This window comes from Protopterus annectens, chromosome 1.part0, assembly GCF_019279795.1.
Source record: "Protopterus annectens isolate FY-2018-M chromosome 1.part0, PAN1.0, whole genome shotgun sequence".
In the NCBI taxonomy this organism is placed as follows: Eukaryota; Metazoa; Chordata; order Ceratodontiformes; family Protopteridae; genus Protopterus; species Protopterus annectens.
In genome coordinates, this window is record NC_056725.1 from 1,706,308,666 (window position 1) to 1,706,327,256 (window position 18,591).

The 18,591-nt window shown below is 38.1% G+C and overlaps 1 protein-coding gene across 1 annotated transcript in view; it reads left to right on the top strand.

The window, feature by feature from the left end:
* LOC122799593 (uromodulin-like) overlaps positions 1-18,591 on the top strand; it is a 561,298-nt gene that overhangs the window by 390,430 nt on the left and 152,277 nt on the right. The window contains exon 4 of the mRNA XM_044068761.1: positions 18,443-18,591. This exon is cut by the window's right edge and continues 12 nt beyond it. Within this exon, the coding sequence (XP_043924696.1) occupies positions 18,443-18,591 (149 nt within the window). The remainder of the gene's footprint in view (positions 1-18,442) is intronic.

Sequence of the window (18,591 nt, forward strand, 5' to 3'; positions counted from 1 at the left end):
GCCATCTACTGGCATAATTTATATTAGTACAATTTTATATTTTGGCAGCCCTTAGTTTTAACATAGGTAAAAGTGAAATATATTCATTTAAACCAGGTGTTTTTGCTGCTTCCAGAGTTATCTGCCACCACAGTTCCTTATATTCCAACCATTCTTCCCAAGGGCCACCTCTTATATCTCTCTTTACCTGTTCTAATACAAAAAAAAAGGAATTTATACCCTAGACAATCTCTAGAATGCTTGTATAGAGCATTTGTTTCTTTACCTTTAGAAATTTCGTAAAGATGTTCATAAATACGCCTCCTCAAAACTCTCTCTGTTTTGCCAACATAAAATGATTTACATTTTTGACATACTGCAAGGTAAATTAATCCCTTTGTATCACAACCAAAATTTCCCTTACTTTTAATCCATCTATTTCTACATTCTAAATAGATTTCCCCTTTATTCATAATATATTCACATTGATGGCAACTTCCACATTTAAAAGTACCCATTTTCTTTCTTCCACCAATAGGATACATATTTTCACTATAATTAGTATTACCTACATTACTGTTAGTCTCAAAGATTTTTTTCATATTAAATGAATTTTTATATACTACCTTTGGTTTTAATTTTGAAGAGGTTGGCCAATCACGCAAATTGATTGGCCAACTCACTGAGCTTATTGACCTTCTTACTCCGCTCTGTCACTCTATGGTTGCGAGTAATGGGAATGTGTGCCATGAAAAACGAAGTGGAACCGAAGGGTTTGGTGCACACAAAAGAAAAAGAGGCATGCTTCATGAATTTCATGATACAGGGGATGTAAACGAACCGAATGGTGGTACATTCAATCCGGCTGCCACACCAAGAGTTTTTAGCGAGGAATATGTACGGAATGAGGTTGAAGAGACTGGTGGTACTGATTATGGCAACAAAGCTAAAGTACTTACCCGCGCTCCAGCACTTTCAGGTACTGGTCCATTTACCTCACATAATCAAGACACTAGTGAATGGTTGAAAACAACTTTTTGCTTTCATTTTGATAAGGGTAATCATCCAGACATACCCAATGGTGATTCTTATGCTGTAAAGCTGGACAAAATTCACAAACTGATGTTGAAGTACAGAACATTAAGTATTGAAAATGCATATTTATCAGAATGCATTAATAGGAATATTGTCCCGAAAGGGTTAAGGGTTTGGAAATACCATAACAATGTTCAGGCTGGCTCAGAATTCCATTTAGAATTGTTGGAAGTATTTAATAAAGCAGGCATAGATATATTAAAGCTCATTATTAAGGAGAATGATAGAAAACAGGATATGTTAAAAGGGGAAATTGATGAACTGGATGTACATATTAAGGAGGATTTAATACATGGAATAAGGGAAGAAAAGGATAAGTATTTTAAAGTTAGGGATGATATTGATACAAAGTGTAATGATTTAATTAATAGGAAGATGAACAAACTGAAGAGGGATTTAGTTGAGTACCAGAACAAAACTAGTTACCCTAAACCTCCCTGTATGAAATGGGATTTTTTTGGTAACAAAAATACAAAACAAGACTCTGGTAACAATAAGGATGAAAATGCAAGTAGATGGAATTATTATGATTATGATTATGAATTTCCACCACTTAATAGGGATATCAATTATGAAAATAATCCACCACATTTTAGAAACGGAAATTTTCAGAAGGGGGGGGGGAATGGGGAGAGGAAGGTTTTAGATCTTTACCACCTAACCCCAAATGTATTGAATGATGAAATTTCAGTTATTGGTGTTAAGAACAGTTATGAAGATTTCTCTATATACAATTTTAGCGATACTATCTTGACAAAGGAACATTTTAGATTATTAAGTAAAGGTTTAAAGTATATACCATATGTTAAAGGGGACTTAACAAAAACTTTATTGGATATAAAATTATTTTTAAGAAAAATAAACTTGGAAATTTTGTTTGCTAAGAATAAGACCCCCAACCCTACTTATGACAACAAGGCTCTGCTACGAAGATCCATTTACAACCCACCCCTGCATCCCCAGATTAGGAATTTGGAAATTATTCTTGAGAATGAAATTAGAAACGTACAACAGAAGAAAACATACAGAAACAATCTTAGTCAAACTGAAAATGAGATTTTAAACTCATTAAAAAAGAATGCAGAAGTTAGAATTATGAAACCCGACAAAGGTGGGGGTGTTGTCTTTATGGAGAACATTATTTATGAGGGTAAAATTAATGAAATTCTTAGGGATGAAGCGAAATACGCATGTGTGTCTAAGAATTAAGTTAATTTAGCATACCATAAGATAGATATGTTGTTAAAAGATATGCTATATGAAAAATTAATAGATAGTAAAACTTATGATTATTTACATGTATCTAAACCTCGAATTCCAATTATTTTTGGTATTCCAAAAATACATAAAAATGTTGAAGACCCACCCCTTAGACCTATTGTGTCGGCAGATGGATCAAAGACACTACCTTTGGCTAAATATATTGATGTAAAAACTAAACATATCTGTATGCAAAATAAGGTGATACTAAAGGATTCATGGGACTTGTTAAGGATTATTACCCCAGATTTGTTTTCGGAAGATCTTATTTTTGTCACTATTGACATTGTCGATTTATTCTCATGTATACCCTATGAGATGGGTTTACTTATGTTTGAAGATATGATCTTTCATGACAATAAGTTACCCCAATATGAGAAAGTTGCTATTATGGGTCTTATGGACATTGTCCTTAAACATAATTTTTTGATTTTTAATGGGGAATATTTCCAACAGATACAAGGTGTCTCTATGGGTGCGGCTTGTGCCCCTACTTTTGCGAATTTAGTTTTGGCACATTGGGAGGAAAATTTTATTTTAAATTCCAAATTCAACACCTGCTGGACATTATATCGTCGCTTTCTGGATGATATTGTAATTTTTTGGACAGCAGATTATGATAAATTCAATGAATTTATTGAGTATATTAGTAAATCTACTAATTTCCTTAAATTTACATACAAGACTTCAAATGACATGTTACAATATTTGGATGTAGAAATTTATAAATTGAATAACAATTTTGAAACCAGAATTTATAGAAAATCTACCTTCTGTAATTCCTTTCTCCACTTCAATAGTGCACACCCCTCACATTGTAAAAAGAGCATAGTAAAAGGACAATTTGTGAGGGGTTGCCGTATGACTAGTTTGGAGTCAGATTTTGATAACGAATGTGCCATCTTGGAAACTATGTTTAAGGAAAGAGGTTACCCTAGCAATTTTGTTGAAGATATTAGGAAGGAAGTGATGGAAGGTAGAAGTTCAAAATTTAGACCCATCAAGGGTGTTACATTGGAACCATTACCTGATTTACGGGATGCAAATAACAAAGATTCCTTTAACGAATACCAGCAGGCCCTGGTATTGGAATACAATGTTTCAAATTCCAAGGTAAGGGAGATTTTTCAGAGGGAATGGTATAGATTTGTGTCATTTTCAGACATAGATGAAATATCAAAATTAAAACCAAAGGTAGTATATAAAAATTCATTTAATATGAAAAAAATCTTTGAGACTAACAGTAATGTAGGTAATACTAATTATAGTGAAAATATGTATCCTATTGGTGGAAGAAAGAAAATGGGTACTTTTAAATGTGGAAGTTGCCATCAATGTGAATATATTATGAATAAAGAGGAAATCTATTTAGAATGTAGAAATAGATGGATTAAAAATAAGGGAAATTTTGGTTGTGATACAAAGGGATTAATTTACCTTGCAGTATGTCAAAAATGTAAATCATTTTATGTTGGCAAAACAGAGAGAGTTTTGAGGAGGCGTATTTATGGACATCTTTACGAAATTTCTAAAGGTAAAGAAACAAATGCTCTATACAAGCATTCTAGAGATTGTGTAGGGTATAAATTCCTTTTTTTTGTATTAGAACAGGTAAAGAGAGATATAAGAGGTGGCCCTTGGGAAGAATGGTTGGAATATAAGGAACTGTGATGGCAGATAACTCTGGAAGCAGCAAAAACACCTGGTTTAAATGAATATATTTCACTTTTACCTATGTTAAAACTAAGGGCTGCCAAAATATAAAATTGTACTAATATAAATTATGCCAGTAGATGGCGTTATTTTACTTGTATTTATTGATTCTTACATGGTAAGTATACATTGGTATATACTTATAACAAATATTTATATTTTAAACATTTTAAATATAGTATTGAATTTATTAAATCAAGTTTGAATAATATTCAATTTTAATATTTGTATACTATGATAGTTTAATTAAGGGGTAATAAGGGATTTTCCTGCTTTTTTACTTAATATTTACATAGAGTTGTGACATTGTATTACACATACTATTTAATATTAATGAGCCTTTTTGTTGAGCCTGATTTGTGTGTTTAAATGCTTTTTAATGAAGTTTATTGGTTAATATATTTTTTATTAACTATTTAAGATGTAATTAACGTAATTAAGTGTTTATCTGATGAAGTCCAAGCTGTTTGTGGACGAAAACGCATACTGTATTTCAACTGCGTTAATGCTTTTTGCTGACTGTTGGTGAAGCTGTTCCGTGTTTTATTTATTAAATCGAGTGACTTTCAACTGGTCGGAGTGTTCCCTCCTTACCTTCTGCGCTCTTTTGACTTTTTTTGGTGGTTTTAGAGTGCAGTTTTCGCAGTTTACTGAGTTATCACTACATTACTTATCCTTACATACCAACACAAAAGAATATACCTAAGATTATTTTTGGAGTTGGTGTTAGCCCTGCTACTCTCCTCTCCCTGCCCCTAATTTCCACCTGCCCTCAATACCTCTACATTTATAGGTACATTACCACAGCCCTTATTTCAACATCCTATCAGCTTTCATCACCCTGTTTTAATCATCCTATCAGCTCCCACCTAATCATATACTCTCCACCTGACACTACTACCTATACACTTACCATTCTGATCTTCTGCTATTCTGTCTAACAAATCTTGCATCCTTACAACTATACTCCTTTTCTCACAATGTTATATTATTCCTTAGTACCCATTCTGCTAGTCACTTATGCACTTACCTTGTATGAAAACCAACCACTTACTGGTTATCAGTACCCAAAAGGACAAACTATAACCCCAACTGGAAAACATCCCTCTCTCAGCTATGCTAATAACACTGGGTCCAACACCACAACTTATTCTTTTTCAGCATACCAGTCCCTGGCACCTTAGCTCTAGATCTAAGCAATACTATAGACTTTTAAACAAACTCCTGAAGCTCATCACTAAGTATAGTCCTAGCTTTATACTCAGTGGCAACATTCACCCCAACCCAGGCTCATCCACTTCTAATACATACACCCCTACTACCTGTAACCTAAGCCATAAAACTATAAAAAGTAGACTAGCTAACTCTCTCCTGGCCTGTCATCTCAATATTAGGAGTATTAATAACAAAATACATGAACTGCATGCACTCCTGGCTGTCTACTCCCCTGCGATTCTCTGTTTATCTGAGACCTGAAAAAAATAAATAAAATAAAAATAAATAAATAAATACATAAACATCATCTGTATGTACATTCCCCCGGGTAATAATATGGCCACACTTGAAGACACCCTACACTGGCTAGCATGTCACTACCCCCAAGAAACCCTACTGTTTGGAGACTTTAACATAGACTGGGGCACCTGTTCCTTAGAGTCCCCTACTACCCACATTAACCTGCATGCATTTTTGCAAAATATAACTACCCCTACCAGGTTAGGTAAACCCAGCCAAAAGGAAAGCATATTTGACTGGATACTCGTAAATAGTAACCCCCAACTGTACAATGCTGGTATCCTCCCCATTGACCTAAGTGATCATCTTCTCACTTATATAGTTAAGCAGAAAGTCAATAATCCACAAATACCCTTGCTCAGAAAAGTCAGAAACAAAAATGACTTTGACCCTACCAAATTCCAGCAGGAACATAGCTCCTGTAATTGGTCTATGCTAACTCACCTCCCTTTGGAGGAGGCAGTTGTATATTTCAACAATAAATTTATTGAAATCCTTAACGGGCATGCACCTGCCTGGTTAAAGCAAACTAAAGCAAAAACTGCACCATGGCTGTCTAAAATGTCTCAACTAAAAATTACTAACAGAAACAAAACTTTGGCTCTATGTCGCTCTACAAAAGACCCCCCATGATCAAATTAAATACCGACAAGCTAGGAATAAAGCCAAAAAAATCTATCTTACAAGACAAAAAACAATACTACTGTAATTTACAGTCAACCGGAACAACCCTCAAAAGTTCTGGGCAGGTCTGAATAATCTGCTTCATCCTGGTAAAACTTCCACTCCTATCCCCGCTGCTTCAACTAATAAATCCACTGAGGATGTCTTGGACAGTTTTCATTATTTCTTTAATGAGACAATTCAAGTTCTAGCTAGCCAATTACCTTCTAGCTCTCCTGGCCCTGATAGTACCACCCATATAAACTTACTCTCTTTCTGCTTCCAACCAGTGTCCACATACTTTATTTGCACCTTAATCAAAAAATTAAAACCCAGCACTCTCTCAGCTGACCAACTCCCTGCTGAATACCTTCAAAAATCAGCTGATGCTATTGCTTATCCAGTTTCAATACTAATTAATCGTACCATAGCTGAGACTAAAATTCCCACCATTTGGAAAACATCCTATGTTATCTCACTACATAAAGGAGGTTCCTCCACTGAATTCTCCAACTACAGACCGATAGCTATACTTTCTCCACTTGCAAAGACCATGGAAAAATGTATACACAAACAACTCATGTACTACCTAATCCAGAATCACCTCTTGGCTGATACCCAACATGGCTTCCATCCACACCATAGCACGACCTCCGCCCTGCTAGCTTTTAACAATACCATTAATAATAACCTTAACAATCATCAGATATCCTCAGCCCTCTTCTTGGATCTTTCTAAGGCATTTGATATGGTGGATCATCATCTATTGATTCACACCCTGCAGATTTTCTGCCTAGATTCGAAAGCCCTTCAGTGGTTTAAATCCTACCTCAGTGGGAGGCAGCAGGCTGTTCTCTGGCAGAATAAGCTCTCTAAACTATTACCTAACACACTTGGTGTTCCACAAGGCTCCATATTAGGGCCCTACAGTTTTCCATCTTTATTAACGACCTAAATACGGTCATCCCTAATATCATCTGTATCCAGGAAGCTGATGACTCCACCCTGATTTGCTCAGCTACATCTCCTGCAGACTTGAGATCTGCTACTCAGTCTACCTTTAATCTATAGAAAGCTGGCTCTCTGAACGTCGATTGTTACTAAATCCCAAAAAAACAAAAATGCTGCTATTCTCATCCACACTAAGGTCCACTGCTTTTACCTTCACCATAAATACAAAGGATGGGACAATAAACTCCCCTGACTCTTCTACAAAACTACTAGGTGTCATTATTGATAATAACCTAAAATTTGACCTACACGTAAACCAATTGATCAAGACCGTCAATAAAAAAACTGGGTCACTATACAGAATTAAAGCCTTCTTAACCCCTCCAGTTAAGATCGTCATAGCCCGCTTTCACCTACTCTCAACACTTTTTATATGCTTCCCACCCTTCTCTCTAATCTAAACAAGTCTGTACTTAACAGACTGTCAACATGTTACAATCACATTGCCAGGTTTGCCACAGGTCTGCCTTTTAGAACACACCACTGCATCAACCTTAAACAACTTGATTGGCTAGAACTTCCCAGTCTTATCCAATTTAACCTTTTAATTGCGGCCAAGAAAATCCTCCATAACCCAGATAATACACCAGCTCTTAAGAATATTATCACCCCCTATAACAATCTGAGACTGCTTCGCTCCTCAAACAAACTACTAATTCAAACTATCAAAGCTAACAATGTAGCTGGTGACTCCCTCTTTGCAAACTCTGTTGGTAGAGTTTGGAACCTACTCCCAGCTGATATTACATTGCTCTTCTCCCTAATCCAATTTAAAACCAGATTTAAACTACATCTGGCTCTAAACTGGCTTTGCCACTGTAACAAGCCTGGCTAACTCTTATCTTATATGTTAATTACTAGTCAATTTACTGTAAAATTTTCCTCTGACTGTAACCTGGGGTAACTCTAACCTGAGAACTTGCTTTTACATTCTTTGTACATATCAAATCTGTAAATTTCTTCATTGTTTTAATGTCATTGTTTGTTTTGAAGCTTTTCTCCCCGGGCCTCCGCTGAAAATGGACATGATTCCAGTCAGACTATCCTGGTTAATAAATGTAAAATAAAAATAAAATAAATAAAAATAAAAAAATTGCCAGAAAAAAACAGAAATGTATGAGAAACTGACTAAAAATATAAAGCAAAAATGTGGTCATTCTGCAAAAATCTGGACAGTTGAGAGGTACGAGCTCAGTACATAACATACAGTTCAACACACACTTCTGCACCAGTAGTTTAATATCCACATAACATATAGTTCTCTTACATTTGTAAGACAAACATATGAATCATATTAATATTTGCAAATGACGTATGATTATTTACAAAATTCCAGATAGCTGGGCTGCAGTGTCACAGTCAGTATTGTACAATAGACAATCCAGTAGTAGTCATATGTTAGCTGACCATTGCTGGGGTGACTCAGGGGCCAGAGCTATGATCTATGTCACTGCAGAGAGAGGGTCAAGGTCAAGGATAGCTGTAGGTGCTGGACAGCAGTCTAAGAGCAACATGTCAGTCCAGGAAGTGTTGCTGAGACCTACTGTTTAAATTCCTATTTCCCATGACTGCATCCCTCTATCTGCATTCCATTACATGCTTAATTGTATGACATACCTGGTATAGTGCTGTACTCCTTTGTTAGAAGAAATCCACTTGTAGCATTGTAAAGAATCAGTCTGTCTTCAACAAGAAAGAGTCAGACCTGTTTACCATAGGCAGCAGCTTGCTTTTTGTAGGTGATGCCCATGAACAGGTGATGGCCTGTGCACCAATCTGTGGCTCCCGCTTGCTAACTGCATCCAGAACAGCTGGGCTGTATTGCCGTTAGCCAATGGCATGGCAACACAGTGCTATAATTAAGGCCTTCATGTAGGCCTTCATGTAGACCTTGGCCCTTTTCCTGGCCTGTGAGGAGGACATTATCAAGGTGTGGGATCTACAGCATCACAGAGGGTAGGCGGAAATACTGTCCACTGTTTGGATTGATGTGTTATGTTCACAGGTTTGCATGCTATGTCTGGCCATTGTTAACAGACTTTCAGATTCTGTAGCAGTGTACTGTGTAAATGTGTGTTGGGGTGAGTAAGGAGACAGGCAGATGTGAATGTCATACATCCTTTTCTATCTGACTGTTCATGCTGCTACAGTTGATGCTGGTCTATCAGCTGTGTATATTTGTAGGAGGACTGTGACACATGTCCCTTAAAACCTCAACATTCCCCCCCTCCAACCCTTTATGTTTGGCTGTTGTGTGGATGCCCTGCTCTAGGTGTTTGGGAGGTATGTTAGGTCTGTAGCAGATAGCTGGACATACTGCTGCATGTGTAGCAGGCTGCAGCTGCTGCATTCTGGCTAGGAGTCAGACTATGGATTGTGAAGACAATGGGGGAAAACAGGCTGTTACTGTCAGTGACGGTGCAGTGTCAGCTGTTGTGTCACAGCATGGACTGGTTGAGGGTACCCACAACAGTCCAGGTGAGGCATGTGCCTGTGGTGCATATGTTACATAATAGTGCCATCCAGAGAGTGTTAGGCAACATTTAGTACACATATTCATAATTGTGAAATGTGCCCCACCCTGCAGGCCTTTAATGTGCTACTGTGGGTGGCAGTGACTGTGGTAGGAACAACCAGTTTTGCTGGACATTGCATGGCTCAGTTATTCCTATGTTGTATTAACATGCATGTAGTTGTCGTGTCACAGACTGGGCTGTGGGATAGGACTGTGGGTGTCTAGATGTAACAGATGCTATAAATGTAACAGATAGAGCTACTGAGTCATTATTATGGCATTATTTGTAAGACATATGTGCATGCATACAGTGTGTAACACAGGATTAGCATGGACATGTGTGTTCTGATGGGTATGACGTGTGACACTGAGCTGTCTGTCATGATTCTGTAACCCAATCTGCATTGTCTTGCCAGTATGTCAGCACACAGAGTAGCTTTTTTAATGATCTTGCCATAAATAGGGGGCACAACTGTGAATATTCAGCAACAGTCTGTGCAGTTGTCAGCTCTACCTGATATTGTAGGCCTCCCATACATCCAGCAGCATTTATTTGTCTGTGTACTGGTTCTGTGTCTGCATTAGAGGCCCAAGTACACTGTGATTTGGGCCACTGTATATAGGGGTAGTGTGTGACTGGCAATCAGGATATGTTTGCAAAAAGTGCTGCAGTCCAGAGGTCAGTTAGCTTACTGGTACTTGCTCTGACTGTAGTTCTGACAGGTTGGGGTTCAATACTTGGCAGTGGTGTCTTTTTTCCCTAAAGTTAGATAACTGTAGTGCATATTTACAAAAGCATCAGTAATTCCCAGAGCTGATGTGATGTAGTGGTGTGTTTCTCTGACTGTAGTTCAGAAGGTTTTGAGTTCAATACTTGGCAGCTTTGTCTTTTTTTTCCCTAATGTTACATGACTGCACTGCATGATATATTTACAAAAGCAGTACTAACTCTCCACAGTTGATTTGACAGAGTGGTATGTTGCTCTGACTCTTATGCACAGGGTCCTGGGTTTGAGACTTGCCAGTGATGGTTATTTTGTTGCTGGGCAGAACAGTGGCTGAATGAGATAGAGTGATTAAAGCAGTTTTAAGCAGGTTTGCACGGGTTTGCGTGACACTAAGTGATGCCAAGTGGCACTTATTCCTGCTTAGCTTTGCTTATCATCACTTATCCCCGCTTAAACCTGCGCTATTTTCAAAAAAGAAAAAAAAGGGGTGATAAGAAAGTGGTGATATGGGGGCAAGAAGGGGGAAAAACATTATGAGATGCAGCTAGGGATTTGCAGAATGGGTGTAGGAAAGGATATTAGCTCTCCATTTCTTGTGCAGCAACAGCTGTGAATGCTGTGGGCAATTTGGAATTTAGAGGCTCACACCCCACAGGGAGGGGTGTCGGCGACATACATTTGTTGACTAATTAATGGAGAAATTAATTAATGTCAATGTACGTTGGGGTGAAATGGAGAACTATGTATGGGATGAGATTTTTTTGGGGGTGAGAGATGCCCCTTTTTATTTTTAAGGTGATAGTGGGATGTTGGGGAAGGATTGTAAGTACATTTGGAGAGGTAAGCTGGGTAGGAGAGATTGCTTTTGCAGACAGGCAAGACAGCAGACAGGGGCAGTGTATGACACATGAGGGGGGTAAACACCTTGGACAGGGAGGGTGGTTGGAAATTAGAGGACCACGTGTCCCCAGATGGAAACAGTGGGACTGAGGTCCCCACCCATGGACAGTCACCACTGCCCCTTTACGCCCCTGATGGTGGCTGTGCTGTGGGCTGGATGCTAAGGCCACCTGCCCTTCAAGGTGCACCAGTCTGCCCTTGATCTGGCACAGTCATCCAAATCATGCTGGATGATCCTGCGCACCATACCTCGGAACTGGTGTCGGCTGACAGGGTCTTCTTTACACCCGTGCTCGGGGGGGGGGGCATCCCCTGAGGTGGTTCCACCCAAGGGTGGTGCAAGACCACCTGAGGAGGCAGCTCAAGGTTGGGTCCCAGACGTGCTGGGACCTAGTGCAACAGCCAGATGAGATGGGACAGGCGGATCCACTGAGATCTGTCTACCCAAACATGCTATGGTGTTGAGGTTTGTCAAAGTGTATTGGTTAGTCATGAACAAAATATTTCAACATTAGTTATAGCAGCATGCATGGGTGTTCCAATTAACCGAGAACAATAGAATTGAAAAAATTGCATAACAATCAGAACGCATGCATAAATGGAATAACAGTCATTATTGTAACAGCATGCCAGTAACAGTTATGGCAACAGGCCACCAACAGTGGAATTTGAACAAGGTATGTTAGTATGCAACCACTGAAATATATGAATAATAATAGAACACAAGTCCCAACATTAGGTTTTGAGAACAACATACCTGTAATATATGAATAATAATTAGTGATGCAGATAAGGGATGGGGGGAGAAAAAAACAGTCCATTACCAACTGTAGAGGCTATATTGTTCACAACAGTACTGCTCAATACTCTACATGTCAGCCCCCACTTTACATCTAACAGTGGCCTATAGCTTCTGTAGCACGTTTATACCTGTTAAGCTGCCAACCTGGAATGGTATGGGGCAAACTGTGATAACTTTAGGTACATGACTAGAGGGGACTCATACATGTCAAGGTAACATATATGACTAACAAGGTGTACCCTGTACTGATGTTGTGTGAGTTTGCCACTGGCATACTTCAACTGGATTTATATCTGTGTCCAAGGTTATTGGCAACAATGATCACTAGCCATGACAGCGTGACACTTGAAAGACATGTATCATGCACAGTGCATGGAGTATATACCTATCCTGCTGTCATTTGTAGCCATGGGGTTGAATACTGGAACATTTGTACACAGTTTATTAGTATACCCTTCATACAGTTACTACAAACATTTCTTTACTTGCAAGCCCTGTGAAGAAAATATCTGTTAACACTACCTGACTGTTTCTACAAATAGTCAGGATTACTTGTGTGTAACTATAAACACATCTTAGTACCAGTCATTGGATTCAAACCACGGTCTGTGTGTGCAAAAATGAACAACATATCTATTTCTTATCACACTGAGCTACTGGGGCACTGATGTCTGCTGCTTGACTGATTTGTGCCTAAAACTCACTTGGTTACACAGTCTGACCTTATAATATAAGTGGAGTGTCACAGAAGACTGTAGTGGCAGTTGAACATACATGCCTGAGATTCATGCATGATAGATAGTGTACTATGTATTAATACTTTGAATGCAGGTGTACACATTTAATCCCTAGTGGATGTGAATATGTGTGATCTGTACAGACCACAGCAGGGTGCCTGGTTGCATACCCGACCCATATAAATTTTCACATCATATATTTGCAGTCTCCCCTATTACAATCTCATACTTGCCTGCATCACCGTACCTACATTCAGGACTGCATAAAGCTGAAATGCAAAGGTTAGCACAAGATAATGCTCCAGGGAACACACTATAATACATTACACATTACTATTCAAGGTTCAGCTCTTAGTGCAGAACATATATAAAATTTCATTGTATCTTGTTTTACAGCTCCACATCTACAGTTTAGCATAACAGCTGGTTATCAGACAAACTTCAGTAAATTCATGCTCTCATAGCCATATTTTCATGTGTAGCACCTGTACAATTGTATTTCTTCAACAACAGACCAGATTAAATACAACAGTTTGCAGTAATAATTTTTATTCAAGGTGACATGACACAGTGGTTTATTACATTCAAAATTCTAAATTCAGTTGTACTGCATATCCTGTAGATGATGAATGAATGCCATTTATTACCTTCACCATAGCAATCACAGTGTATTTTATTACTAGATTCATTCCTACAGAGTATTACTACAGTATTGGCTTTCTTTCATCAATAGTAGCTTGTTTGTTGTCTTCATCTGTATTACACATTACCTGGCATTAGTCACTTATATCAATGTTGGTCTAACAACACATTTATTCAGTGCACTCAGAACACACTATACCTAATTGGCAGTAGACAATTACACTTTCTTATTTATTGCACTATATATCACAAGTTAGATCTGTACTTACCACACTGTCTGCGTAGCCTTGCCAGACATTCAACATGGGCCTCAATGTCATGAGCCCTCTCCTCTTCAGCTATGGGGGGGAACACACCATTATGCATACCTGTCTATCAGGTATTCCTATTACAATTTGATAAATCACCACTTGATATACTTACAGACTTCTGGGGCATTCTGGGCCCATGAATCTTGGATCCATTGGGCCAAGAGTGCCCCCTTCCTTCATCTCAGGTCATCATAATGATGACATACCTGCTCACCAGTGCGGAGGATGTCAGTGGCATTGGTGAGCTCATATGCCAGACTGTCCCAGGCCTCAGACTTGTATTCTGAGCCCTAGTACTGGCCCTGCAGCAGTCTGTCACCATGGTTCTTAATGAGGAGTCCAGCCATAACCCTGGACTCCACCATGCCCCAGTGCTGCTCACAAAAGTGCTCTCCCTTTCCAGCAACTACCATAGTTCCTGCACGGATCAAACTCTAAGAAGTTCTTTCTGTATTCCCACCTGTGCAGTTTAAATATGGCCATTTTCCTGCAATTTATTGCCATTGGACCATTTTCAAAAATGCTGAGCAAAGTTCAGCAGTGCACAAACCCGCTAAGCTGAGTTGAGGAGTGCTTAAAGTGGCAAGAGCTTAGCAGTGCTTAGAAGTGCGCAAATCCACTGAGCTGAGGAATGCTTAGAAAGGCCTGCTTAGCAATGCTCAAAATGGCTAAGCGGAGCTAAGCATGGCTCAGTATTGCTCAGACAGGTCCTGTTTAAGCATTGCTTAGCTTGGCTTAGCAGTGCTTAGCAAAACTGAGCTAAGGGCAAACAACATTTTTCATTTAAAAAAATAAACATTGGATATTAATTACTCATTATTGATACATTATTATTAAGTGTATGTATTTTACTTTACATGGCCTCCCCCTATGTGCTTTCATTACGTTACCTTGGGTTGTGACTGTACTATATCGGACACTTGTGTTTAAATGGTGGTTTTCACCTCATATTTCCACTAACACTGGGATTCTGGACCAGCTATGCAACCCTGGTTAACAAATATCGATAACTATACAAATAAATAAAATACAATTGTTTTAAAAAGGCTTTCCCATGTAAAAGCTGACTAGTCTGTTTGGGTATTCGAACTGTGCACCTACTGCACCCAAAGCCGCCACTCTAACCACTCAGCTAAGTTGGCTGTGAAGATTTCACCTATACATTTCTATATAGCTTCTCGGTATGTTTAAGCACTGCTGAGCAAAGTGCCGTGCCACACAAACCTGCTCAGCTACACTTAAACTTTCAAGAAAAAGTAATTCAAAAAAACATTAATTAAAAATTACACATTACACTTCACATTATTAAATAAGTGTTCAAGGACAATTTCTTCATTTTTTTAGTGCCGTATAGCACTTTCACAATGCAGGGTGTGTGTAATGGATACTGTAACACATCCCCTAAATGACATTACACTTCACATTCTTAATTAAGTGTCCGAGGACACTTTCTTCATTTATTTTAGTGCTGTATGGCACTTTCACAATGCAGGGGGTGTGTTACAGATACTGTAACACACCCCCTACATGACATTACACTTCACATTCTTAAATAAGTGTCCAAGGACACTTTCTTTATTGTGAAAGTGCCATACAGCACTTTGAGAGTGCAAGGGGCATGTTACAGATCTGTGAGCACTGTAACACACCTCCAGCACTGATTCAGTATCTGCACACATGGCTCCCCCTCAGTAGCATGACTTCATTAATATGTAAGGTGTGCTGCTGAGAGGGAGATGCAAACACAGACACCATTCACTCCATATAGGAATAAAGCTATTCTTAAATGGAGTTTATTAAATCTGGGGGATAATTTATTGTTTTCTTTGTGCCTCATACCTGATAAACATGAAGCTTCCTCCACTCAGGCATGGCCCATTTGTTTCCTTGTACTCTACCTAGCATCCTGTCAATGAGGGTATTATAATGGTCTAATCCCATCTGGCTCAGGGAGAGACATGCAGTTTGCATTACTGAGAAGATCTCTAATGCACCTCAGTATATCCTTACTGAAGGTTGCTACCAGGTGGTTTGATGAGCCTAATACTACCCCTGCACTTGCATTACCACCTCTCCTCCAGGTGATTATGGAAGTACATGGCCATCTCCAGCCCATTTTTACCCCCAAGACAGGCCTATCTTTCCTCCCTTGCCAGCCTCAGACTGAGTGATCTAGACCACAGTCAGGACTTTATCTGTTATTATCACCAAGCTCTATGCTTATAGTGTTTTTTCATAACCATACTATTTATCTAACACTAGTCAGATTAACTTTAGTCATTCTTTTAGAAAATGATAAGCATCAAGTAAAGCACATCATACACACTTACATATCTTAATGGATTGTTATCTCAGTTAAACAGACTTTTTTCTTTCTACTAAACTTTTTACTCTGGAAATCATTAAATGCCCATTATTGTGATGTCTCTATGTTTTTAAGCTTGGAAAATAGAAAAATGTGATTCTAATAAAATGTTAATTTATGTTACTTCATCAGTTTTTCAATCCCTTATAATCAAAAAGTGAGTCTCAAGAGATAATCTTTCATTCACAGAGTATTAATTTATTTAATTTTCTGTAACATTTTATTAATGATTAAATTATTCCTTGTATCATTACACCATTATCTAGCTATTTCCATTCAACATTTTAAACCTCTCACCTTATTGATATTATATTTTCTCTTTATGTCTTGCAATTCACTTAATCAGTGATTTATAATGAGTCTTATTTTCTTTCTGTTAATATCTGAAATTTGTTTTAGTGATAATATTGGTGGGGGTTGTTATAAAAGTTAAGGTGTTTACATTACAGATGCAAGGCAGGGGTTTGATTCTCACCCACAGGAAATATGGTTAGGCTTCAAATACCCCCTGGGGGTCATTAGCCAAGTAATCCCCTATGAAACAATATGTCTTTTAATTGATGTTGTCATATATTTAACATATTTGTAAAGTACTTTAATGTATCGTTTCATTTGTTCATCGGCTTTATTTTCTGTCAGTGATGTGTCTTATGTATTACAATTTATTTGCATTTGTTCATATGATTTGTTGTTTACTAAAATATTATTTAGAAAGATCACTCAACTCATCCTGGTCAACATATTTAAAATATTCAACATGCTTTTCAGCTCTAGTATTTATGATCAGATGCTACCAACTGCAAGAACAGTAACCACTTAAATCAAGTACGGCAATGGCTTATTCTCAGTTTCTTTATACAGTGTCTCTGGATATCAAACCATGGTAACTCACTCCCTCTTTAAAATGGCTTAAATGACTACTGGACACCAGACAGGCACTGTCCATGTACTGTCACCCGAGTCTGTGTACTATGACATGAGCCGCTATTCACACCATTCTCCGCCAATTCATCCTTCCTGTATTCCATGCTCCCCTACATCATATCACTCTGTTTAACTCACTCACAATATTTTTTCTTTCTTATCCCTGTATACTTTACTTTCTTCTCTCCTAACCCCCCAACCACCCAAGAACCATCATACCCATTTTCTATTTTACTTCCATCCTATGTAGAATCCTGTCTACTTGAAGGTATTGCCTGTTTACATGTATTCAAGATCACTTATATATAATGTAATTACGGCTTGTTTTCTTGTCATTCTGTGGAGGCATTGTTCTCTCTTTTTGTGCATTATTGATCAAGGTCCCATTGTGTTTCACTTCAGCCTAGCTTAGCCACTATGCTTTCGACCATTAAGGTACTGTCCTCTTGGAAACACCTGCAGGATGGAGCTGAGCATTAATTGTATTTCCCTAATTGGACTAGAGACTTAGAAATACTTAATGTCCAAGCCATTACTCAGTTATGATAATTAGTCTGGCTATGTATGAGAACATCATAGACTGAGATCAAAATGTCATGCTTTTACTTTTGGTATTGGGAAATAACATGGCATCAAAATACAGTATCTCTCTCTCTCTCTCTCTCTCACTTTGCAATCAGTAGTCCTTTTGTGCCTCTACCAGCCTGTCAACCTAAATCCCAGTAATGGAACCTTTGCTCACTTCTCCCTTATAAAAGGGAAGCCATCATTAAATGGTTTGATCCCACATGGTAAGCTGTCTATTTTTAAAACACTCACCAACCTCTCACTGTATCACTGACTGAGAACTTGTAAAATTCATTAAAAGTTATTATGTTGTGAAAAAAGGAGGTTACAGATGTGCACATGTAATAAATAAATGCATTAATGTGTAATTCACACAAGATACAGTATATTTAATTGTTGGTTAAAATTCTAAAGCTGGAGTTGGTTAAGACACTAAAACAATGCATTTCTGTAAACCATCTCTGGCAAACTCTTATCCTCCGTTTTTGCAATAATAGCATATAATATGCAGCCTGAACAAAAAAGTGAGTTAATTAAAAGCAGATAACTTGTTTTATGCTCTTTAGGTATACAGGCATTGCTCTAGATTTGAAATGCAAAGAGTAACAGATATTTTTTATGACTTTTTACAGCTTAGACCTACATTCCCCTTCATTTAAAACAATTCAGAGATATCTTCATAAGTATTTTTAACAAGCTATCCTGTTTTCCTTAGGTGTTGGATGATAGCCATATTATGTTCATCAACAGCATACACAATAATAACTCAGATGCCGTCACAAGATCATACGTCAACATAACATTTGTGTGTCGCTACCCCATCAGCTACCTGGTTCAGCAGGCCAATGGCGAGAACATGATCAG